Source organism: Pseudochaenichthys georgianus, chromosome 7, assembly GCF_902827115.2.
Source record: "Pseudochaenichthys georgianus chromosome 7, fPseGeo1.2, whole genome shotgun sequence".
In the NCBI taxonomy this organism is placed as follows: Eukaryota; Metazoa; Chordata; class Actinopteri; order Perciformes; family Channichthyidae; genus Pseudochaenichthys; species Pseudochaenichthys georgianus.
The window spans coordinates 41,861,659-41,887,968 of NC_047509.1; the positions used below are offsets into that span (position 1 = coordinate 41,861,659).

The window sequence follows — 26,310 nt, forward strand, 5'->3', positions numbered from 1 at the left end:
CCATTTCAAATGCTGTTCGAGGCTCGGTAACCCTCGGAGCACACTCTCCAATCACAGAGCTTGAGGACTATCACGGGGTTTGTCAAACAGAGCACATGGTGTAGTCCAAACGATAGCTGGGGATTCTGGGTAGTGTAGTGTCTTCATTGCCTTTAAGGGCAGTTGACACAAACGAATGCCGTGCTTCCATGAGCGTCCATAGAAGCACATGGACATCCCGGAAAGCTGAAAATGGACGCTAAGGGCCCCCCCCTTGCGTTGAAAATGGACGCTAAGGCCCCCCCCTTGCGTTGGAAAAAGCCGGCAGGGGACTTGACATAACGTCAACATAGGCCGACCTGGGAGTGAGGATGTGTTGCATTAGTCAACACAACGCTCACATCATCATCATCATCATCATCATCATCATCATCATCATCATCATCATCATCATCATCACCATCATCACCATCATCATCCTCATCATCATCATCAGGACTGCGCAGCTTGTTGACTAATCATTTCTTTAAAAATACTTCAATTAAACAGATGTCTGGAACTTTTGACTCTCAATAGGATTGAGAGATACTCCATTTTTAATGTTGGATTTTCAGTTGAATTATATTTATATTTATGGTTCAAGAAAACCCACTTTTAAAAGGATAAATTTTTGTTCGAAGTTTAAAGTATGCATGATGTTTCTTAAATCAGGTTTTGGGCTCTGGTGGTGAGAGTCCGCCCACATACCCAAAAAGCGTGGGGCCGCCCCTGACCATTGAGCATTCAGACGGGATTAAAATCATTCCCGATACCAGCAGTTCCCTTTCCTGGCGGTTGGATGCTGCTCTTATTCCCGGCCCATCGCTCCCTCTCTGCTCCGGTACAAAGCGGCACATTGAGCTGCAGTGACACCGAGCAGCAGGCGTCCCCCGGCTCTCCGCACAGTGTCTCCCCGCTGGCCGTTGACGGGCTGCGGGACAGAATGAGGACCGGCCTCGGTGTCATCCCGCAGCCCTGCCCGCTCCGGGCTTTCTCTACTCAATACGTTAGCTAGCGAACAGAATCTGTTCTGAGCCATCGAGTTGTTACTGCATACTGACGGATTTCCTGAACAGCAGACTGAGGGTTCGGACCCGATTCATGCGAGGGACCTGCGGCAGGGATCGACAGGCTCTCGGACACCGGGAGCAGCAGAGGCTCCACAGGGCGTCTGCTGCCGGCAGCTCCAACAGAACATCAGCTTACTCATGCCACAATAGGATCCTACCACCTGCAGTATTTATATTCATTAATGTTAATTATACTGGATAAAGGAGCAGCCCTCACTGGATCACCACCCTGTGCTGCCTCTCACTGTGGATTTACCGTCGACCGGCACGAGCTGTGGAAAAACGGAGACATGACATGCACGATAAAAAAGAGGAAACAGCTTTGTGTTCTTTAAGCACTTTGTTTTATAAAGGGAGTCCTCAACAGGCTTCCCTTAACACCCTTTAGGAAGATCTGGACCGTTGACACAGCTGTCAGCTCAGCAGGTGATTTACCTCTGTGTATGATGTGTGGAGCAGCCTAACGGTTCATGTGGACTGCATCGTGGACTGCATCACGGCCTGCCCGCCACAGAGTGGAGGACCAGCGGCCCAGCAGGTAAGGACCACAACATGAACACCATTTTGTGCTGCCTACAGATCCCAGGTCTGCTGCCTGCTCTGCTGCCATGAGTGTGTCTCTGCAGGCCCAGACTGGGACTCTCTGGGACACAGCCTTTGTCTGCCAGCCTCTACAGGGCTGTCATCTATTGAGGGGGGGCATTATGCAGAGCTAAGCTAATGTTTGATGCATGTCTCACAGCAGCGTGCAGTGTGACACTGCAGTGTGACACTGCTGTGTTGATGATAAATAATACAGGCTTTTCACTGGCTCGCTCAGCACTGGGACAAGCAAGTGATTTCATATCATTTGGTGTAATGTGGCCCGGAGAACCCAGCTCCCCCCACCTCCCCTGTTAGACACAGATCATGTGGTGTGTGGTTTAGAGCAGCCTGGCTCCTAAATGCTGGACTGGCACTGGACTGGCACTGGCCCCCCACTCCTACATGTGAGGGGCCTGATGCTGGGCCCCTCTGTCAGAGACCAGCTCTGTCTCCATCTCCTCCACTGGGCTCTGTCGCCTCCTCCCACCGACATTGAGCCAGAGGTATGGGGCTGCTGTTGCTACCCAGTTCCTGACAGTGACTCTGCCCTCCGCCGCCAACCAACTCTCAGCTCTGCAAAGCCCCTCCTTCAGACTCAGCCCCCCCAGACCCCCAGCCTGTGGAGCCGTGAGCACTGCAACTCAAACAGAACCTGATGAAAACAGTATGAAAGTCAATGAATGAACCACATGTCATCCCTACATCTCTTTTGTTATCACCCTCTGATTTACATTCATCACTTCGTGTGTTCACTCTCCTTTAAGCCCTTTTTTACATGTTTTGTTTGCCTTGTATTCTTGCGTAATAATGCATGTATAACCTCAACCCTGAAAGGCATAATCAAGCTACATCTTTCTTTTCAGGATAAACTAAGCTATCAGCACGTCGAGGCTACAAGGATGCCACATTAAGGCTTTTCCTTTTTGCTTATATTCGTAATACAATGTTGTCAAAGGCTCCTCTCATGTCCACAAACAGCTGATATTAGACTGTTCTTGGACTGTGCCGACAGATAACCAAATAGATACATAAATAATTCATAGAAACATTTTCAGAGGCTTCTATCTTGAAACGGCCAAACTGACATCCCCTTTATTTGCTTTGGTCTCTTTTGTGTGTGAATGGGTGATCTGCAGGCACAGCAGCGCGTGAGCAGAGGTGGAGTGGGGGTGTTTTACTGGGTGGGTGCTATTTGAATTAGGTCGTCCCAAACAATGCCACACAGACTCAAACCATGGACACCGGCCTAGGCCTGTCGCGATCATTCACTTTGTTGGACGATACATTTTTCTGGAAATGATTGCGATAAATGATAATATTGTCGGCACGAGACCCTCTATGATAGCCCACTGACATAATGATAATGCTCATAATGATTCAAGTACATCCTTTCAAACAGACATTTGTTACTGAACATTCAACATTGCAAATAAAATGTGAAATGATATTCAAATATATAAATGATATATAATAAATAAACAAATAAATTAAATTGTAAAAAATGTATTAAATCACACACAACCAAAACAATAAATTAAATAGACTCAGGCTGGAAAACAGAGATATCTCTCTCTCTCTCTCTCAATACATATATATATTTATTTATTTATATATTTATTTATATGAATAAATATATAACAGGCCATATTTGACTGGAAACATATACATGACCTCCCAATATATTCTAAGGATACCACTGAGCATGTTTCAGAGTTAATCCTAACGTTTCTACGGTGTCTAATCTGTCCTAATTATGGGATTATTACATGTTTGTAAAATAAGTACAGTATGAGGACTGACTGGCCTTACAGCAGGTCCTATTCCACTGACTCTGTTATCATTATGTATCTCTCTGGAGTCACATGGTACACAGTAACTCATTATAGTTTAGTTTAGTCAATTTATTGAACATGTCAGAAACAAAAAAATATAACAATAATATATAATATATTCTCTTTTTTTCTTTTTTTCACTCAGATTAATAATTACAACAAAGTACCAAAAAAAATAATAATAACGAACAAAAAAAATAAATAATAATGTTCAGATAGTCTCTGTTCATGTTCAACATGTTATGTATTATGAACATTAGAAGACTGAAACTGCGTTACAGCTCTCTTGAAAAGGGACAAACACACAAATGTCACTGAAGTGTCTTTTCGTGGGGTTGCAATATTTCACTTGATCAACTTGCTCTTAAATAAACTAATATACTTAACATAACCCTTTATTTCTTTCAGATGTATCATGAAAACTCCTAACACCCAGTCACTTGCAGTACGCATGAGTATGCATGCAGGTTGCTCTGAATACCATGTGCTCACTTGTCTGCATTGGATTGACACTAAAAACAAAGTGCATTGAGATGAGACCAGCTTATGGGTTGGTGTTGGCCTTCAGTCTGCTCACCGAGGTCCTGGAGAGGACGGGCCAGTTCTGCTCACCACCAGGTGACAGTTCCCCTCGGCCTCCTGCTGGCTCTCAGCATCTTCCCAATCCGTCTGGTTGACATCACAAATGATCTTCCTGATATGGCGGCTGGTCCACGTCAAAGTTTCATCGATAGTTTTAACCGCAAACTTTAAGAGTTTTGAAAACACCCCTAGGCACCAAAAATGATGTTATTTAAATTGTAATAATTTGCCTCATTATAGCTTAAGAAGTCATTTACATAAACAGCAACCTTTCTTTGACTTAACAAATGATAAAAAGTGATTCTGTGGCACTACATAGATGACTCCACAGACACATGTAAAAGAGATTCATCCAAACTCCTAATTCTGTGTCTGTCCTTTTGTTCCAGGCGCCTGCAGTGGACCAGGGGGTGAGAGGATAACATACACCGTCAGAGGGATCCTGCTTGAAATGGGGCCATGTGGATCGAGGTGTTCCGTGTGAACCGCGGAAAAAGAGCAACCACGAGGACGCAGGAACCATTAGTAGAAGGAGGAGGCCGTGTGGGAGCGGCGGCTTTGGAGTGTGTAGAAAAGCTGGTATGGGTGGAGGGGCAATCGCGATGGCGAATGGGAACGAGAGCAGTGAAGGGCCTGCTGGGCCAATAGCAGTGGTGGCTACCGCAGGGGGCATGGTAGCGGAAAGCCCCTCCTCGGCCGTATCTACCTATATTAAGCTGGTGCTGCTCGGGCTGATCATCTGCATCAGCCTGCTGGGCAACCTGGTGGTGTCTCTGCTCGTCCTGCGGGACCGGGCCCTGCACAAAGCACCTTACTACTTCCTGCTGGACCTGTGCCTGGCAGACACCATTCGCTCTGCCATCTGCTTCCCCTTTGTGCTGGTGTCTATAAAGAACGGCTCGGCCTGGACCTACAGCGTGCTGAGCTGCAAGGTGGTGGCCTTCATGGCGGTGCTCTTCTGCTTCCACGCCGCGTTCATGCTGTTCTGCATCAGTGTGACGCGCTACATGGCCATTGCGCACCACCGCTTTTACTCCAAACGCATGACATTCTGGACGTGTGTGGCAGTGGTGTGCATGGTGTGGACACTGTCCGTGGCAATGGCGTTCCCACCAGTTTTCGATGTGGGCACATACAAATTTATTCGCGAGGAGGACCAGTGCATATTTGAGCATCGCTACTTTAAGGCTAACGACACGCTAGGTTTCATGCTAATGCTGGCTGTGCTCATTCTAGCCACACATGTTGTCTACATGAAGTTGCTCCTCTTTGAATATAAGCACCGCAAGATGAAGCCGGTCCAGATGGTGCCGGCCATCAGTCAGAACTGGACCTTCCATGGGCCGGGGGCTACTGGCCAAGCCGCAGCCAACTGGATTGCAGGCTTTGGGAGGGGGCCGATGCCGCCGACCCTGCTGGGTATCCGACAGAACTTGCACAACCAGAACCGGCGCCTGCTGGGCATGGATGAATTCAAAGTGGAGAAGCAACTTGGCAGGATGTTCTATGTGATCACCCTGCTGTTCCTGGTGCTCTGGTCACCATACATAGTGGCTTGCTACTGGCGGGTGTTTGTGAAGGCCTGTACGATACCACACCGGTACCTCTCCACCACCGTGTGGATGAGCTTCGCTCAAGCCGGGGTCAACCCTATTGTCTGTTTCTTCCTCAACAAAGACTTGAAGAAAGGGCTCCTTTCCCACCTGCCAGCCCGCTGCAGGACTAAACCTCATGTGCCACGAGAGCCTTATTGTGTCATGTGACCGTGTGGCAGCCAACAGTGTTGAGTGTTTGCTTGAACTGTCTGTCGCCGCATTTAAACAACAGAAGCTATTTTTAAGCAGTGGGTGCAAACTAGTACGTGTGCTGATAACACTGGAATGGTTAGCATGCATTTCATTCGCCCAACCCTTTTCTCTCCAAACCACCTCATACACGGAGTCAGACTCTGACTTTGATTATAAGAGACACGGTACTTTAATAAGAAAACATGCAAGTGATAATGCAGTCGTTATGGAAACCAAGCCAGACACACACCCAACAAATTACTCACGCTGCTTCAAAAAGAATAGCCAATTAGAAACATCTCGGGTTGATTCAAAGGATAGGGAGATTCCTACGGGGGACAAAGATAATAAAGAATAAATGTTTGTACTTCCATTAAAATGTCACTTCCGTGCTGGAGTAGTAAGCAAAGCCTTTTGTATAGGGACAGTGAAGAGGAACGTTCATATCAGAACATTATGTCACATTCTGGCCAGAAAATAGTCATTTAAGGAAAATAAAATCATTTCAAAGCAGGGCGATCGCTGCGCTCCTGGAGTCCGCCTCACGGAGTCAGAGGGCGGGACATGGGTTACCTGATGTCACCATTGTAATGAGTTATTAATACTTCTATGAAAGCTCTACTGAACAGGACGCTGAGGCACACATGAGTGACAGGAACACCAGCTCAGACAGGAGAATGTGTTCACTTCCTGACTGATGAAGACAGACGTCATCCACGCTATGACTTATCAAGGTGTCACTAATTGAATTAACAAACACAAACTGACACATCTTCCTTCTGATACACATTATTATGATTTAGATCTGTGCATGACTTTGAGTCAAGAGAGAGAAAGTGATCCAACACGAACAGCAGCTTGTTGAAGTGTGAGCACCGCGCCCAGCTGCATAAAAGGCTTCTCTCAGCCCGGAGCAGATTCGTTATAAACAACACAGTACCTTTGGGTCCGGTAGACCGGGCCGCGCTGGGGTCCGGTAGACCGGGCCGAGCTGAGCGCGCTGGGGTCCGGTAGACCGGGCCGAGCTGAGCGCGCTGGGGTCCGGTAGACCGGGCCGCGCTGAGCGCGCTGGGGTCCGGTAGACCGGGCCGAGCTGAGCGCGCTGGGGTCCGGCAGCAGTCCCTCGGCTCCGATGTCTTAATGCGCCTAGTTTATCAGAACAGCTTGTTTCTGAAGCATGGGATTCACCTGTGAATGTATGTACATGTCTGTATTGTGGACCATTGGATTGAAATTCATTTTTACTTCATAATAACTTTGTGTCCATGGCAACGCTTGTGTTCTTGTTTGTCTCTGTCACGTCTCCTCTGAAGGAGGGCTTAAGCGGTTACTCGCCACTCAGTACTAGTATCAGAAGAGTGCGGCCATGTCTTCATTGCCATGCTGGTCCTGCAACATGTTCTGTACGCTGATCGACTGTGTGTAGACGGTGTTCTAAGCCCATCACATGAACGTGTGAAGTTCCAAAACACTGAACTAAATGCAAAAGATTCAGGAACAATTATTATTGTTATTATTATTATTATCAGTCAGAGAGAAAGGAGCTGCACTGGGAGGAGGAGGAGAGAGAACAGACAGCAGGAATACACTGATTTCTTTATGATACCCCTCGAGGACACATCCTTTCCACCTGGCACACCTGAGAGCAGCTCAATGAGGTCCTGAGCTGCAGCTAGCTCTGGTCCCTGCATAGCTCTCATCGTGTTCTGTTTCAAACACGGTAGATATCAGAGCCTCCAGGCAGCAGCAAGAAAGGGGCGGGGCCTAAACACCATATGGACTCTCCCTGTTCACATATAGTCTAGCTAGCCAATATTCATCTTTTGGCATTACAGCAGGCTCTATCACACACATTGGTGTTGCTGCTTCACCCATTCAGAGCAGCCACCAATGGGTGCTGCACGTCCAGCTAGGACTGGTTATGGGAAGGCACTCAATCCTAGAAATGTCATATACTTACTTTTTAGAGTCAACATTATGAAATGAAGTCTGAATTTATAGTTACTTCATACAAATTAAGTAAAACACCAAACAATAGAAACTTTGATGACACACGTGAGGACAGAGGTCCGCGGACCTGAGGTAAGAAGCCACTAGAAAGAACGCAGGTCAACTAAAGTGACCTTTTAAGTGTGGTTCTTTAGTAACACTAAAACCACACCGCTCACAGCCAACATACATTTATTAGCTCATAAGACTACAAGATGCGTCTGGGCCAAAGCCTCATTAAGCATACTTCTTCATCACCTCACAGGACTGGAGGTAGAGGGTGCAGCAGAAGAGACGTCTGCTTTATTTGATTACAAATCTAAAAATGGATAAATGTGCTTTGTTCCTGTTTCTTTCTGAAATGATGGGTAGAGATGGAAGGGGGGGGGCAGGGCACAGAGAATGTCTGGAAACATGACTTAAGATTGAGGGAATATTGTATCAGGGGTTTGAGGTGCCCCTTGTTCTCTGCCGTGGCACACCTTACAGCCCCAACGACAGCATGCTGCAGAGAAACGCTTATCTTCCGTTTATCTGTTCTGAATGATGGCCTTACTCCATTAGAAACATGTCACACCGATGGAACAAAGAGTAGACACATGTGTCTCCTCTGTCTGCACTACAATCAGGAGGGGGCAGGACACTGTGCACACCGGAGACATCAGGAGACGCGTTGCTCTCCCCTTCAGACCGTGGCGGCGCGGGGGGGCAGACTGACGATCTGAGTGACCCTACTCCGGATTTCTGTGGGATTTTGTTGAATGAAGTAAAAACATTGCGTCTGTCTGTTTTCCTTTCTGAGACGAAGCTTCTTGAGTTGCCTCGGGCAGACTGTCTTTTGTAAATGTACAGTGACCTCTGTATTGTTAGTGTGTATTATAATGACAGCTAATCAACTCTGAAATGCAACAGAACAGTTCCCGATCACCAGGTGTGTGTGTGTGTGTGTGTGGTGTGTGTGTGTGTGTGTGTGTGTGTGTGTGTGTGTGTGTGTGTGTGTGTGTGTGTGTGTGTGTGTGTGTGTGTGTGTGTGTGTGTGTGTGTGTGTGTGCGTGTGTGTGTGTGTGTGTGTGTGTGTGTGTGTGTGTGTGTGTGTGTGTGTTGTGTGTGTGTGTTGTTGTGTGTGTGTGTGTGTGTGTTTCTATTGGCAGGAATGATTGTGTGTGTCAGGTGATGGTTACATGAATGGAAGAAGAACTGAGAGGGAACACTGACCAGATACATTTTGCATTTCAACGACATCATTCCTGCTAAAGCTTCTTTAGTATTCTTCACGTGGGCCTTCTCCAAGGGATCAGCTTTTGTTTTAAAAGCAGTGAAGTTGACTTTAAGTCCCTTATGTCATAAATCAATTATTAACTTAATATCATTTTTTGTATATATTCAGAGATAATGAAGGAAAGAAGCTTGACATAAATCACATACATGTGACAGGCCAAATGTGACTGCATACACTGGTCTCTTTGTGAATGTTTCATTGAAGAGTGAATTAAAAGAAAGCATCTTAAACCACCAATAATATTAACAACCAAGAACTGTACAACCTCCTGGCACTTTCTCTATGACGTCAGATCAGCACTAACAAAGTGTTCTTCTCTTTAAAGGTAACACAGAAGGTTCTGCTTGGTCACCGCCATCAGCACTGCTAATGGTGAGATGTGCTAACAGTGACCTCCAGAGGTGGGACAAGTACTCAGATCTTGTACCTGAGTAAAAGTAGAAGTACCAGAGTGTAGGAATACTCTGTTACAAGGACAAGTCCTGCATTCAAAATGTTCCTCAAGTGAAAGCACAAAGGTATTAGCATCAAAAGTACTTATTCTGCAGATTGGTCCATTTCAGAATAATATATATGATGTGTTTTATAATGATTGATCATGAAAGTGTTCTCAAAGCTGGTGAAGGTGCAGCTAGTCTGAAGTACTTTGTAGACTGCAGGGTAGCTGGTGAAGGTGCAGCTAGTCTGAAGTACTTTGTAGACTGCAGGGTAGCTGGTGGATTCACTCCAGGTGGAACTAAAGTCTGATTCAACACTTGATTAGATTTCACATCATTCATCCACATCTGTGAAGTAACTAAAGGGATTAAATACATGTAGTGGAGGAGAAGTACACCATTTACCTCTGAACTGTAGAGGAGTAAAAGTACACAGTAGCATAACATGAAAATAGTAAAGTACAAGTATCTCAAAATTGTACTTAAGAACAGTATGAGTAAATGTACTTAGTTGCTTCCCACCTCTGGTAACTCTTGGCAGCTTGGAAAGTGACAGGTTGTTGGCAGACGGACAGGCTAAACACCGCCTGGCTGTTCCCTCCATCGTGCCTGGGAGCACCTGCATCAGTCTGATGATCATCTGACAGCCTTTGTGTTATTGTCACACTTTAGTTTGGAGCATGTCGCCCCTCAACAAAAACCAATATAAATGATTGACAAAACAGGCATACAAAACAAACCACAGGCAGTGCAGCTAGCAGTGCAGCTAGCAGGGCAGCTAGCAGGGCAGCTAGCAGTGCAGCTAGCAGGGCAGCTAGCAGTGCAGCTAGCAGGGCAGCTAGCAGTGCAGCTAGCAGTGCAGCTAGCAGGGCAGCTAGCAGTGCAGCTAGCAGTGCAGCTAGCAGGGCAGCTAGCAGTGCAGCTAGCAGGGCAGCTAGCAGGGCAGCTAGCTGACGCAGAGGCCAAGGCAGCGTCTGTTTAAAGAAGTCCAGACAAGTTGAACCCAGTCGTTCCATTTAAAACAGAATTTGGTGTGAATGCTGTGTGGACGTGGATGTGGCCGGGCCGCAGCAGCCAGAGTCAGACTCACATTGGAAGTCAGTGTGTGGATGTTCTGCCGTGGAACTGTTTGAACCCGCACAGCAACAGAAACACACCAACAGGAATCACAGCTGCGTTACACAGCGTTTCTGTGGGGAACACTCCAAATGTTGCCCTGTCTCAGAAAGGGAGCCGGTTCATGAATTATTTGGGAAAAGTTTAATTTAAACCTTAGGGTATACCATTAAATGTCAAAGGTTAAAAGAAGAATGTAATGTCAGTGAATCCGGAAGGCAAACAGCTGACACAAAGCAAAAGGTTTGAAGGATGCACGAGGGGGTCCTCTGACTCAGCATCATGGACTGCAGGTCCTTTTTCTTTTTAAATGGTTGAGCTATAACGCATGTCTCTGGAAATTGATGACTTTGTAAAAATAATAAATTTCCTTTGAAATGATCATGTCAGTGCTTCCAATCATTCCTGGTTGTGATGGTATATTGCTTTTAACCAAGCATACATGTACTGTTCCACTCTGCTGTTCATTATCGGTCCAGGTGTTCTGTCTCTGAGATTCTTCTCTCAACACTAATGTAATACCAACGGACACTTGATGCTTGCTCCACAGATGACAGCTCAACTTGCTTTCAATGGCCATCGTGCTTTGAAACTCACCTATGATGCTATATCTCAACAATATATGATAGGCAGGGTGCACATAACCTCTTTAGTGAGTTAGCAGAGGAGTACCAGGAGACGGCGTTTGGTACTCACCCCACACGAAGCGTGGTGTGAATAAGTGCAGTCCTCCTCAGTGTCTCCTTCACTGTCCTCTAGTTCCTCTTCTTGCATGCTAGATGATGAAGATGATGATGAAGATGCTGCAGATGTTTCAGCCTCCCATTTGCTTTCTCCAAAGCGTGTTGCCAAAGCTGTGCCTTTCCTGAGGCATGCAGGTTGGAGCATCAAATACTAAGAAATGATCACATGACTTGAAGTCATATCAGATGTGGGAAGTAACTAAGTACACGTATTCAAGTACTGTACTGAAGTACAATGTTGAGATACTTGTACTTTGTATTTCTATGTTATGCTACTGTGTACTTCTACTCTATTACAGTTCAGAGGTACATGGTGTACTTCTACTCCACTACATGTATTTAATACCTTTAGTTACTTTACAGATGTGGATGAGTGATGTGAAATCTATGAAGTGTTGAATCAGACTTTAGTTCCACCTGGAGTAAATCCACCAGCTACCCTGCAGTCTACAAAGTACTTCAGACTAGCTGCACCTTCACCAGCTTGGATAACACTTTAAAGGTTTCCTATCATGCAAAATGCACTTGTGTATGTCTTTTAATCATATGTATGTGTCCACGGTGTGTCAGGGAACTCACAAGTTTTAGAAAATAAACCCTCTCTCTTTTCCTCCCCGCATCTCTAAGAACAGGGGTACAACAGAGCTGATCCAGATGTGCGTCCGAAATGACGTAATATCTGAAATGTTGGCTGGATTTACACCCACGGCCCTATCAGAAAGGTCCAGTGTTGGGTGTAACGCATTACAAAGTTACAAAGTTACAAAGTTACTGTAATCACATTACATTTGTCGGTAACGGAATAATGAAACACGTTGCTGTTATAAATTCAGTAATCACAGTTACTAACATTGCGCGAAAAAATGACTAGATTGTCCCTTTGACAGACTAGACTCTAGTTACATTATTCAGAAGTGTACAGTAACTTTGGATACCAACAAGGGAATAATAAACGGAGCCTCTCTTTTCCTCTCTCCCTCTCCTGACAGCCCGTCTGTGTCTCATGCAGCTCGCTGATCCAGTGAATGAGTGACCCGAAACGACAGTAAATAATAAACATATGTATAACTAGTTTAGCTAGTTAGATAAGATTGGTAAATTAGATAAGTCTAACTTTTAACAATTTTAAATATAGGTTTATTAGGTTTACGTAATATTTGCGTGACTTGTCTACATGCAACTGTCACAGGCAGGGGCGCCGCCAGGGATTTTGGGCCCCATGAAAATATATCACATTGGGCCCCACCACCAGGCACAGGCCACTTTGTTTATAAATTACCTCGAGGGCCGTACCAAATGGTCTAGCGGTCCGTATATGGCCCGGGGGCCGGAGGTTCCCCACCCCTGCTTTAATATAATAACATTAGTATTAATATCATAGCCAAAATGTCGGTGATTAACATTTTGTTTACAGACTGATCACTCAATGCTTCAAACTGTCCATCATCCTAAATAGACTAAAAGCAGTTTTTAGTTTTATATAGATCATTGGCTATGTGGGAAAATACTGTGTTTGAAATGTATAATTTAAATTAGATGTTAGCTTTTTGTTTTATATATATATATATATATATAATATATATATATATATATATATTGTATTCTAGTCTCCCTTCAGATATGTGTTATTCAACACAATGCTGCTCACCTCCTTCAGTTTGGAGAAAAGCTGATTCAGGTTCAGCCTTATGGGGGGACAGGGCTGCTGAGCTTAAAGATGGATCTGTTGGCCCTGGCACCAGGGGGAGGGACAACTGATTTAATATGAATAGGTGCTAAAAATGTGCCTGCATTTATTAAAGGTAGGTAGGTAGGTAAGAATGGAGAAACCAGCTCGAGTGCGCTAGAATTTGAAATTACACAACCGAAAAAAATCTGCCCCTTCTTTCAGAGTTCCTTACAGAGCCCCTCCTCCAACACACACAAACGCGCACATGACCAATGGCAGGCAGGTAGGTAGGCCATCCAGTTATTTTAGCTGGGCCGGCTCAGATGATTGGTCGTGCTTTTTACAGCGCCACGGCTTCCACAGATGAATTTTTTGTATGTATTTATTGTCAAAGCATTCAATATATTCATTGCTATCGGGATGTTAAGAGCATTCCATGGAATATAACAAAAATTGCTTCTGAAGTGAATTACCTACCATACCTTTAAATGTCAGCTAAAAGAGCAGTGAAGAGCAGTGCATTTTCTGTAAAGATATTAACAGTACTTAATGTCAGCTTAGTAAACAAAAAAACATTAGCAAACAGACTAATTTCCACCACTCATGGACCACACCCACCTTTTCTTGTGAAAAACTGGGTGACATACTGTTGCCCTTTAATCCCTGTCTCTTGTCTTTCTTTCCTTTCTCTTCTTTTCTTAGAGCCTGACTTTGTTGGTCGTTGAAACATGGTACAACACACATATGTAGGCTAAGTACTAGCATCCCTCCTCACATGCTTTCACTCTCTGCAAGTGCCGGGCTGCAGTCGGATAGTTTAAAAATCAGCTCCTAAGTTCTAACCCTATCGTCTATTCCTTGACCTCTGAGTGACCGAGGGACTACTGTAAACTCATCAAGAGACTCTGCACCGTGCTCTGATGCTGTTGCTTTGCTTTATGAACGTGGACAACAGAGAAACATATTCTTCATGACCAAAGTTGGAATTGAAATAAAAAAGGAAAGTGAAACTTATGCTCGTCACCCTCTCCCTCCGGTCCACATTAATACCAATGATCCCAATACGTATGAACTAAAGATGAACTAAAGATCTTAAAATCAATACAAATGTATTTATTACGTTAGTCCTTAACATCTATCACTGTGTATATCACCATTCAAACATCTTTTAAAAGTTGAACAAACCCCACACAGCTCAGTGAAGACTGTGAAATGTTGACTTTATTTGATCATTTCAGTAAAAACTAACGTTCATATTTCTCTTTTTGATTATAATACTGATGAACGTTCAAAACAAAGCACTTTGGCAACTTACCACCTACGTTTTAAAATGCTTAATAAGCACCGTAACTTTCATGATATCATTTCTCGGTCATAATCGGTTGTTTCCGTGAACGGCCGACTGTTGAGTGACGGCAAATGCTGCGGCTGCAAGGCATTGTGGGGCAGCATTTTCTCTTCTCCTGTCGGATAGGGAGGTCCAGTGGTTCCTAAGCTAAAGGAGGTTATAAAGGAAGTTTGAAACCTCCTTTTCTATCATTCTCATCATTCTAGAGAATTCGAACGGCACTTATCATGGCTGCCACTGAGGGACTTCCGGGGTCATTTCACTCCTTTAGGAAGGTTCCTAAGCTAAATGGACTATTCGACTTCAGCCCGGTGCCGCACCTCGTTTGGAGGCAGGACCAAACCATTACACGTAAATAGAAGGGGGTGTACAGAGGCTTTGGGTAATTAACTTTTGGAAGAAAATAAGTTAAATGAATAGTAAGTTTAGTGAGTAATTTATCAATATAACGTTCTATTAATGTTAATTATTGAGGATTGATGAAAGGTTACTTACATTTTTTTTCTTAATGTTCTGAACATTTTGGGGCCCCTGTCAGTCACGGGCCCTTAGAATCGTCCTAACTTTTCACCCCCTTACGGCGCCCCTGGTCACAGGGGTTGTGCTGCATAGCAGAGACATGGCGTCATCATCAACAGCTATCATTTTGGAGGGGGCAGGGGGGTCCTAGTGGGGGGACAAGTGGGACTGACTACCCAGGGCCCAGATGGGGGGAGGGCCCTTGAAAGACATGGAATTCAAAGTTTGTTTGCACTTTTTTTTTAGTAAGCCTGGATAGTGTCATTACTCAAATGAAACTAACTCAATATAATCGGTTGAATTACTGAATTCTGTATCCAACAACAAATGATGAAAGCTATGTGGGGCCCCTCTCACCCCTCAAAAGGAGGAAAATGGTTTAGTCCTCCCCGCACTAGTTGTCCTTACCCCCCGCCTCCCAAACGCTTTTCGGCTTTTAGGATTTAATGATTTAAATAATGGCTATTCAAGTGTTCATACTGGAACGTTGATTTACCTCAAAAAAACATTAGAAGATTTACAGAAGTCTCTTTCCCAATGTAATTCAATGAGAATTTGCTTCAGCGCCTGGCGAACTTCCTGAGTGGCATACTCTAAACGTAGATAATTCAAAGAAGAAGTAGAGTGTCTATGGAAGCAAACAAGAAACAGAAGTATTTTAATTTTACATACATTTACATACATTTTAATCATGTATCTGGATTTTTTTGCTCCGAATTTACCTATGTGAAATAAAAATGTAACAATTCAAGTTAAAACAATTATTTATGCTTATTTTACAAGCAGTGAGGGCTCGACAGCATTTGTATCTTACAATAGCTAGCTAAATGAGTGAAGTAGCCTTGTGCCTTGCTGCTAGCAAGCTCCGTAGTTATCATTAATTGAAGTGAATCACAACGTTAGCGTGTCCTTTTGTGTGTGTGTGTGTGTGTGTGTGTGTGTGTGTGTGTGTGTGTGTGTGTGTGTGTGTGTGTGTGTGTGTGTGTGTGTGTGTGTGTGTGTGTTGTGTGTGTGTGTGTGTGTGTGTGTGTGTGTGTGTGGTGTGTGTGTGTGTTGTGTGTGTGTGTGTGTGTGTGTGTGTGGTGTGTGTGTGTGTGTGTGCGCATCTCGATACGTTGCCACGATACGATACATTAACGATACATTTGAAACACCAGGCGATGCGATACGATACGATTCACCCCTGTTGCGATACAGTTCGATACGATTTGATTCACCATTATGCGATTCGGTGCGATACGATGCAAAAATAATGATACTTCAATTTGGTACGACAGAGGATTTTTGTTTTATTCCTTATATGCAGCAAATCATACATTAACAAAAAAGTGCTTTACATATTTGGTACTGCACATCCCATCATGCCGTTTATTTGTTTACCTTTAAAAGCTCTCCAGAGTACAGTACAATTGTATAACACCTCACAGTTAAACAATGTAAGGATGCATTGCTCATGATTAACAATGTGCAAATAACAGCTACCATAGTGCAATGCCCATACAGCTGCCAGCCTGATGTGCTTAAAGGGGAAAGGAAACACCAATTACAGCTATAATATTCCGGTAGTTTATTCATTTTACAATGGATATTGATCGTAATATTTATTGTATATGATATTACTCGCCAAAAGAAAATTAATTATCCACCGGCCGGGTGGGGAATTCCGGGACCAGGCCGCCGCCATTAGGGGAGTCCCAAATGGTGACGTCACTGGCTGGGACTTCGCTCCGGGTAGCCATACCGGAAGTCAACACAACGTAGCGATGGAGGAATTTTGCAATGAGATGGACGTTTTGAACGATGAATTTGACTATTCGTCGGGAGATGACATTGATGTGGAAGCATCTACAGTTACCAGGCATCCCATGGACTATGCTTATGAACCGATTCGGTCGAATAGAGTGGCATACGATCCGGAATCCGCCGAAAGTACCGACGGTTCTGAACTCGCTGAGTGGGACCACCAGTTCCAGTACCGACTCGGTCTCAGAGGAAGAAGATGTTGCTCAAAACCCGGGACGAATAGACAACACAGATTGGTGTACATGTAACAATTGTGTGGTGATGCCATCGGAAAATGTCAACAAAAAAAAAACAAAAACAAAAAAACATACTCTGTTATCCTCTTAGGCCCCACGGAACCGAAATTGCGTCATTTGCAGGAAACAACGTCTAAGGAACCTTAATATTTAATAAACTATGAATATTTTATATCCATATAACGGGAAAAAACTAATTTAACTGATCTTTTTCATTTATTTTTTCAAAAAAAACACAATGCTGACAGTGAGCCTCTGAATTAGCCCCGAGCGCAAAATGCTAACCTATTACTGCACCGAAAATCACTCCTAGCTCCCTTATTACTTATCCTCGCTGCACATCCAACGCATTGTTTATGATCGTAAAGACACAGAATCTCACCTCAACACTGAAAGATACAAACTCGCGAGGTTATCAACAAAAACGTACATCAAAACAAGTGGCACTAGGTACTAACATGCGCTAGGCTAACGGCTTACCTTCCTCATTGTCTGGTCTAAACTGGTCTTCAATGGCATTACAACGATAAAAACGATGATGTAGTTAATCCATAGGTTAATATCCAATGGGGCTGTGTCCCCTTTGAAATGTTCTGATAATCTATAAGCAATACAACTGCAATTCCGTTATCTGCTGTCAGCTCTGTGCTCCGTGCGCTCTGGGTCCTGCAATACCATCCATTGAACACCTAGTCCAGCAATACTAGCCTTTTTAGGGCTGTTTTCGACAGATGAGCGTGTGTATGCCAGTTTAATTAGTTGAGCTATAGAACACCCCCAATTCTCTATTGTGCGTCATAATAATAGCTACCATTTAGTTTGGACGCGATTGCGTTAATTAATAAGGTCACACTGTGTCAGTAAATACATGTGTGAGCTAGTAATCTGGTAGTGCTGCAATATTTACCTCTCTCTCGGCAGCTGAAGCAACTCGTTTGGTGGCTCGAACTTCACGTTTGTTGACACTGTCATTGTCTTGCGCGGCCGACGTGCTGGGACGGTCGGTGTTCCCGACTGCATACGTTGAGAAATCGAATATTGTGGGAACAGATCCTGGCTTCAAATCCGATGTTTTGTATTGAACCAGGCATCCAGACTGGACTTTTGAGCAGCTTCTCATCCTTTATTGGCAGCCTATGGAAATGTACTTCTTCCTTCTTCGTATAAAATCCATTTGTGCAGCCTGGGGCAATACAATAAACTCCTGACGACGACCGTTTTCTTGTAATGTAACTACTGGTGCATGCACGCCATGTTGTTTGTTATTGAGCTTTGGCCCAGGAAGCCGTACCCACTCAGTGACGTCACTGGGAAAGTCCCGGAGCAATGGAAGCGCCCATGGTCATTAGGCACGTATTTCAAAAAATAAATTCGCGTATCTCGATCGTTTACATTGGAAATAGACTAGATAAATACATTTCCTAATGGGAATATTGTCGCATGGAAAGCAGTTTGAAAAGTGTTTCCATTTCCCTTTAACACTCATTCTTAGGCTGACTCACCAGTGAGCAGAAAGCAGTGGGTTCTATATGAACAATAAAGAATACAAATAACCTTTCACAAACAGCTCTTTCATAAGTGCTTACAGTAAGGAAGACATTTAAATTATTATTGGCCGTCACAGGCTGCTGTAAACTAAACACACCTCTCTGACAGAACGCCTCACTGAGTGATTTAACTCATAGTCTAACTTTCAGGTTTCTCTTTTCAGCCGCAGACCCCATGTCGCCTCTTTATGTGCGTCGCTAAGTTCCTCGTACTACGTGTGTACTTTAAAGCGGCTCGGCATCGTTTACAATGTGCGAGCGATTTTCAAGTTGACCGTCTGTAGTATATAGTGCCGCGCACATATACCATCAGGACGTTACTGATGGGGTGCGGCTGCGGAGTGATACTGTGTTATGCAAGCCCGCATCTAGGACGGACTCTATGTATCATGGCTGTAGACCTGTTAAGTAATAAAGATACCTCATACAAAGGTCTACGGATACCTTATTACTCTCCATGACCTGCAGTCAACTATATAGCATAAAGGACTATTACACCGTCTTTCTTGAACAATCCGAAGTGTTGCCAACGTTGATTTGTAGGTATTATTATTATGTAGGTATTACTTCCGTGTGTGTTGATAACTGAGACTCTCGGCCTCGGTAGTGGCGAAGCAAATATCAAAATCAAAGATCGTCTCTGCTGAGTGTTGACAGGATGAATGAATCGTTTTTTTACCGATGCAAAGACGCTACGCAATCGATGCATCGCGAGTTCAACCCGGTTCAACCCAAACTGCATCTTGAACGTTTATGCCGATGCACCGATGTGAATCGGTGAATCTTAACATCTCTAGTGCATAGCCTGTCGCGATAAGCAATTCATTGACTATCGTACGATAAATAAAAATGAACTCGATAACTTTTTCTGACCTCCAGTGGCGGCTGGTGTAAATATTTGTGGTGGGGCTATTGATAGAGTGAGTAAAAAAAAAAATTTTGGGAGAAATGACCCCTTAAATTAGGACTTCTGGTGATGTAATGGCGCGTTTCCAGTGCAGCGCGGAGCTCGCTTTAATGCTGCGTTCAGACCGGACGCGATGCGAATATTCGCTTCGCTCTAAACGCTCCTATCGCATCGCTCTAGTAGCTCGAGTTTCACCGCAGCTGTCAGCTGTGTTTACTCGCATCATTCAAACAAGACGCGCTGGCTCGGGAGCTACAGCTACAACAACATGAACATATTTTACCGTGATCAAATTGTAATACACGTTTCTAAATGATGCCGACGTAACAACATACTGATACCGGTTAGTAAAAACCATGAATTAATGCTTTGACAAGTCTGCAGACAGATGGCAGAGAAACACCTTTTAGAATGCTTGTTCCCTGAATGGAGCTTGGCTAAGCTAACGCTATATATGCTCCGACCGTCCACACTCACAACAACGGCCTACAGACATAAATAAACCAGCGACTGTATTCTCCATGACACAGACAGTCTGTGGTTTGTACTTGTTTAACTTTTGTCTAGTTTCTGAACAGATCGTATCTGTCCCCGGCTGTTTGAAGAGCAAGCATGTGAAACAAAAGATAGCATTTACCTGTTTGCATCCAGCTAGCCATGTGAGAAGCCTTGTTGATACGTTTTGTCTTTTTCACGAGCTTGCTGTGATATATACAAATCGGGTTGGTCCGGTCCAAGGTCTTTAAGTATCAATTTATCTCCCAAACTTCTCCTTTCAAAAGGATTGGAGAGTAGCTCTTGGGCGGACCGAGGTTCCGGCGACTCCACCTGCACACCATTCTCATCCAAATACTTGCGTCACCATTGGTCACTCACGAGTCTAAAAAACAACTCACGTCAACGCACGTAAGCAACATGGGCGCCAACATGGGCGCCAACATGGGCGCCAACATGGGCGCCAACGTGAGCGCCCACGTGACCAAAATATTTTACGGCGCTGATTGGCTGAAATTATGTTTCGGCGGCACAGTTTACTATTGAGACTTTTGCAACCTGCTGGTTGCTGCTGTTTCGCTCGGGGCTCTGCCCGGTAATGATAAACTAATGCCATGAGCAAGGCCAGGCAGGAAACAGGTGACTTATCAGTAACTTTAGACATCGTAACACAATTTAAACGAGATTATATTGTAGATTATACATTTTTGTGATACTAATTGTATGATATTTACCTTGTTCATTAAAAATAAAATATAAAATATATATTTTTTAAATATATTTTTTTTAATATATTTTTTTTAATTTAATATTTATTTTTAAATTATTTTTTTTTATTTTGTATCTGGCAAGAGGTGGGGCGGCGCCCCTAGCGCCCCTATGGGGCCGGCCGCCACTGCTGACCTCGATACATTCCCATTTACATAAGGATGTGACTAGCAGTTTTGAAAGGATGTACTTGAACTATTATTATATATTATCATTATGTCATGTGGTCTAAAATGGTCATACAACGGTGCCGACAATATTATCGTTTATCGCAATCATTTCCGGGAAAATGTATCCAACAAAATTAATTATCGTGAGAGGCCTATACCTCTATGTTGGCCAAGTAGAACAATAAGCAGCAGACTTTAACTTTTTATCATTTCTACTGGATCTTAGATCTGCGCATGCGCAATACGGGTTGGGGATTGACCAACCGGCTTCCACTGCTCTGCTGTCTGTTAACGTTGTTAAGAGTGGTGGGGGCAGGGAGGGAGCAGATCGACAGCTTGAGCAGCTGTCAACTCAACATTATAAATAACCAACCAAAAACGATCGCCGGTTCATCTTGTGTTTGGCGTGAGAATAGTTTGGGCAGCGTGAGAGCGTGAGATTGAGAGTGAAAGCGTGTGTCACACGCCAGATGCGTGAGAGTTGGCAACCCTGTAAAAGCCCTGCATTTAAACATGTTAATGTTACTTTAGTAAAAGTATGCTAGTATAATTAGGAAAGTGTTGTTAAAGTATTTAAAGTCGACACAATAGATGAAGGTCTGGTTTGTTCAAACTCTCAAAATAATAGGACATGCCCAGAGTAATAATTACCCAGAGTCCAAAGTGACACCTTTACAATGTTAAAGCTGTTAGATAAATGTAGTGATGTAAAAACAAAAATATTCAAGATAGTGTAGTGGAAAAGAGACGTTTTAAAAACATGTTACTAAAACAAAATATCTTGTTTTGGACTGACCATAATGATTCAAGAAATAGTAGATCAATAAATACACACGGTAAGTTTCAGAAACCGGTTCGAGGGCACTAAAATTTGAAAGTACACAGCCGAAAAGAATCCGCCCCTTCCTTCAGACTTCCTTACAGAGCACCTCCTCTAACACACATGAACGCGCAATGCACGCCCAATTACGGCACGCCCAATGATGGCACGAGATACATTTGTGCGTGCACGAGATGGAAGGCTGACAGACAGGGCGGCAATCCAATCAAAAAGTGTAAAAAGCACAACCAATCTGTTTAGCCGGGTTGTGCTTTTTACAGTATTACGGCTTCCACAGATGACATTTTTTTATGGATTTTTTGTCAAAGCACTTCAGATATTCATTGCTATCGGATGTTAAGAGCATTCCATGGAATATAAAAAAAAGTGTATCTCGAGCCGGTTTCTCAAACTTACCTACCCCACCTTTAAGGACACTTTGAACAAAGAGATGTAAAGTTATATGCGTGGGTTACAGACTTCTTTACATGCAAACAACTTTTTATCTTCTTTTAAAAACAGGTCATAATCTTATTGTTATACTTAAGAAATTGCTGCATATCACTCACAGTCCTCATACAGTATCAGTTTGATTGAGTATTATTGTGTAGGTCCTTTTATGTTACTGTTACTTTGGATGAGGTTTTCATGAGTCAGTCAAATTAATTTGTTTTCATATGCCATATTCATATGTATCACACACGTAAGGGTTTGACACAAATCTATTGAACAAATGCAATGCAATGGATAAGCTTAATTTTCACTGAAGTCACAGATAACGTCATATCTAATATTTAAACAAATCATTTGTCACTAAAGCATTGACTACGCTATTCATCGTCCTTAAATGCAGGCATTAAGTTACATGTTCCATTCTACAGCCACGATAAGGCTGTTTCTCAAGTGTGATGATAATACAATTAAAAGAGGCATTGGTAATAATATTAAAAACAACAATATTTGGGTCGTTCGTCGGATAGGCGGTTAGCTGCAATAAATAACTCCAGTTCAACAAACCATATTACAGTATGGCTTGTTTGAGACAAGCGAGACCTGCGCAGACCTGCGCAGTTGCGATCAACGTCTTGCTACTAGTGCGTTGCATGATGGTTAGTCATTTTGTCCGACTTGCTCTGGAGGCTCGCCTACATGAGACGTTGAAATCTCACGGGACAAAGACGCCCGCAGCCTTGAGAGCGAGGTTCGGCGAGGCGGCGCAGTTCCTCTCCACGGGCTGCGGAAGCAAAATGCTTGATGAGAAACGACTCGCTGGTATCTCGAGTTGAGCGCTCATTTGTGGTTTTTACCCCGTGCTTGTAATGAAACTCTCCAATTGGCTCGGCAAAAATGTGTTGTTGTTTTGTGTCAGTTTTACGCTTTTACTTCGCCACTTCCATTCACATTTTTTATAATTTTTCCACAATGTTTATCATCATGAAATTAATATCCATATATTTTATACTATACTTGCACTGCTTACCGTTTTCATACTTTATATATCTTAGCATATTATTCATACACACTGTGCATACTGCTCACAGGCTGATATCTAGTGTATTCATACCCCTCACTGTTTATTCATCATTATATATGTTATTCTGTAGATTGTGTACATTACTTTCCACTTCACTGCTTGTTGCACCTGGTTAGAAGCTAGACTGCATTTCGTTGTCTCAGTACCTGTAATCTGTGCAATAACAATAAAGTTGAATCTAATCTTGAGCAGGAACAAATGTATTTACTTAGTACATATCTGACATTAATGATTAAACATGGATGTGTGCATTCTTTATAAATGCAAACCGAGTCAAGCCGACTCCGGAGGTGGCGGTATGCAACTTAAAGTTGTTTGCAATCCGCCAAAAAACCGAGAGAAGAAGATGAAGGCGAAGAAGAAGATGAAGAAGAAGAAGCCGACTCGGAGCTGTCCGACTTCAGGCGAGCTTTTTGAGACCTCCCCCGGCTACAATCGGCTATTCTCGTCTACTTTCGAGGCGAGCCGCAACGCGTCTCAAACAAGCCTAATATCTAGGGGAGCGTTATTTCTGGACCATCTTGAAATGTGACGCTCATATTTTAAAGATACACACATTTTATTGTGAGGTTGATTTAATATACACTAAGCCTCTCTTCAACAATACGTTGACGTTAGCTAGTCTATTTTATGCTATAGTCAGAGTTGGGTGTAATAATATTACTTTTGTCGGTAACGAGTAACTTTTATAATTAAGTAATCACACTACAGTTACTAACATTGCCCCGACACGCGTTACTTCGTTACTTTTATAAAAATCAGTCATAATCACACTGACAGACAAGAGGGGTTTCCGCCGCAGGTTTATATGTACGTAATCTCCGCGACCGCGACTCCACGTGCAGTGCTGCATAAACATGGCTGAGTCAGAGACAGAGTCAGCGATATCTTTCGAGGGGTGGAGGTATGCCCATTATGTTGAGTTCGTCCGAAGACTAGACAGGAACAAGCACCTGCAAAGAGCACATGCTAAGGTGAAGCTAATAGCTAAGGACCCCCGAACCCAGGATGTTGTGAGTGCGCTGCAGAAGGAAACTTATCGTGCCGACATCAACAAGATGGAATTCATTCCATGATGCCCTGGCTATCCCGCATCACTGACATCCCCATCCCAGAGTTAAATACTCTCTGTAGCCGACTGGGTATTAAAGCCCTCACTGAACGGGAGCATCAATTCCTCAAGGAATACTGTACCGTCCTGAAACCACTCAGTGGCGTTGGATATTCTGCAAGGGGAAGACAACTGCTACTACGGCGGTCTTCTACCAACGTTGGAAATTCTGATGTCTAGGACATTGGCACTACAAACTGGGCTTTCCCGGATGACAGCAGGTCTGCCAGATGCCACATGACACTTGCACTTAGTTTTCACCAAACACTATCCCATTAGGCTGTTTTAAATGTAATCCTAAATTAGGCTCATGGGAATGTGCTGCACACGTTTAAGTGTGATGACTGTGATGTAGCCTATGGACATATGTTGCTGCCTGGTGTGATGATGATGAAAAATAGGAGCGTATTCCCTCAAACAGCTGCCTGCATGCAATCTGCGATTTTGTTTAGCTATAGGCCTCTCAAGTTACAGTGTAGCCTAGCTGACCTATCCATCTTATCCAATATTTCTATCGTAGGCCATCAAGAGACGGTTTGCACCCGTGCTTGACAGCAGAGATGCCCTTCTTGCTGCTGTGACGTTGCCAAAGTTTAAAGTGCGATGGCTTACGGAGGAGGGGAGGAGAGAGCTGCCGGGCGCTGCTGACGACAGAGTGTCGTTCTGCACCCGGTGGTGTGCACCCGGGTGCGTCTCATCAGGAATCTGCCGCCTCCTACAGCACGTCCGCTGAGAAGGATTTATTTGCCTTCGATGAGATGGAGGGAGATACAGCTTCCTTAAACTCTGAGACAGAAGTCATTGACTATTTGAAGTCGGGGTCAGAGCTGGCAGTCTTGAGCCGTTTCCCTAATATAAAGCGCATCTTCCTGAAATACAACACCGCTACCCCATGGAGTGCGCCGGTTGAGATGCTTTTCAGCCTAGGCAGTCTTGTGCTAACACCAAGAAGAAATCGGTTATCCGATAAACTATTTGAGAGACTCCTCCTAATGCGGTATAACCACTGCTTCAGTGACAAACACATCAAATAAGTGTGAAGTGTTCAGTCTGAGATCATGAGGGAGTGTGGCCTATGTTCACAGCCAATGCCACTTTGGCCTATTTTCGCTTTTGATTGTTGTTAATGATGTTAAAAGGCCATGTTGACTATATTGTATATTTTTTAGCTTATGGTTCAATTAATGAAACTCATGCTTTAGGTTGTGTTCTTTTTCATTAGCCTTTAGGCTATTTGCTAATAGGCCTTTTTTTTGTTGAGGCAGTCAATATTTGTGTATTTAATGTGTTATCAAGGCCAACCTCTTATTTTGTTTTATACAGGCTATTTATTTGTAAAGTATTTGTTTATTTTGCCCAGTGTCATATCACATTGATATGGCCCACTTGTTCCGTTATTACAATTTTTCTCTTGAAATGTTCTTTAAGTTTCACAGACTGTTAGCTTGTTGTGGTTGGCTGGTAGCCTATTTTATTAAAGAGCATATAAAAAGAAAGACTTGTGTTATATCTTCCTTATTGCAATAGTAATTGGGGGTGCAGTGGAGTCTCGCAGAGGCAAAACTGTGGCGCGCTTACACTGTAGGTGCGCCGCAGTCTGCGTGATCTGCCTGTAGGGAGGGGCGGGTCGGCTCTGCGAGTAAAGTAACGAGTAAAGTAACGAGTTACTTTATGTAGAGAGTAACTTAGTAATGTAATATATTACTTTTTTTTTAAAGTAATATGTAATATGTAATATATTACTTTTTTTTAGTAACGACTCCATCTCTGGCTATAGTAAGTAGAGCATAGCGAATTAAAATGAACCTTAACAATGCATACAGTAACCTAACTAGCAAACTAACTATCTAACGTTCGCACAGAAGCCTTTTGGTATACAGTAGCATCCCATTTAATGTTTTATACTTCTCTATTACGTTTAACTTTGATGCTACGCATAGCATCG

The 26,310-nt window shown here is 43.5% G+C and overlaps 1 protein-coding gene across 1 annotated transcript; it reads left to right on the forward strand.

Moving 5' to 3' along the window:
* Nucleotides 1-797: 797 nt before the first annotated feature.
* On the forward strand, nt 798-8,809 carry LOC117449011 (probable G-protein coupled receptor 173). The gene is made up of 2 exons (XM_034086328.2): nt 798-1,626; nt 4,477-8,809. The coding sequence occupies exon 2, from the start codon at nt 4,669-4,671 to the stop codon at nt 5,848-5,850; it is 1,182 nt and encodes a 393-aa protein (XP_033942219.1). The 5' UTR covers nt 798-1,626; nt 4,477-4,668; the 3' UTR covers nt 5,851-8,809.
* Nucleotides 8,810-26,310: the final 17,501 nt, after the last annotated feature.

Bases quoted from the DNA above. Each gene is read 5' to 3' on its own strand.
- LOC117449011 (XM_034086328.2), top strand. From the start codon at position 4,669: ATGGGTGGAGGGGCAATCGCGATGGCGAATGGGAACGAGAGCAGTGAA.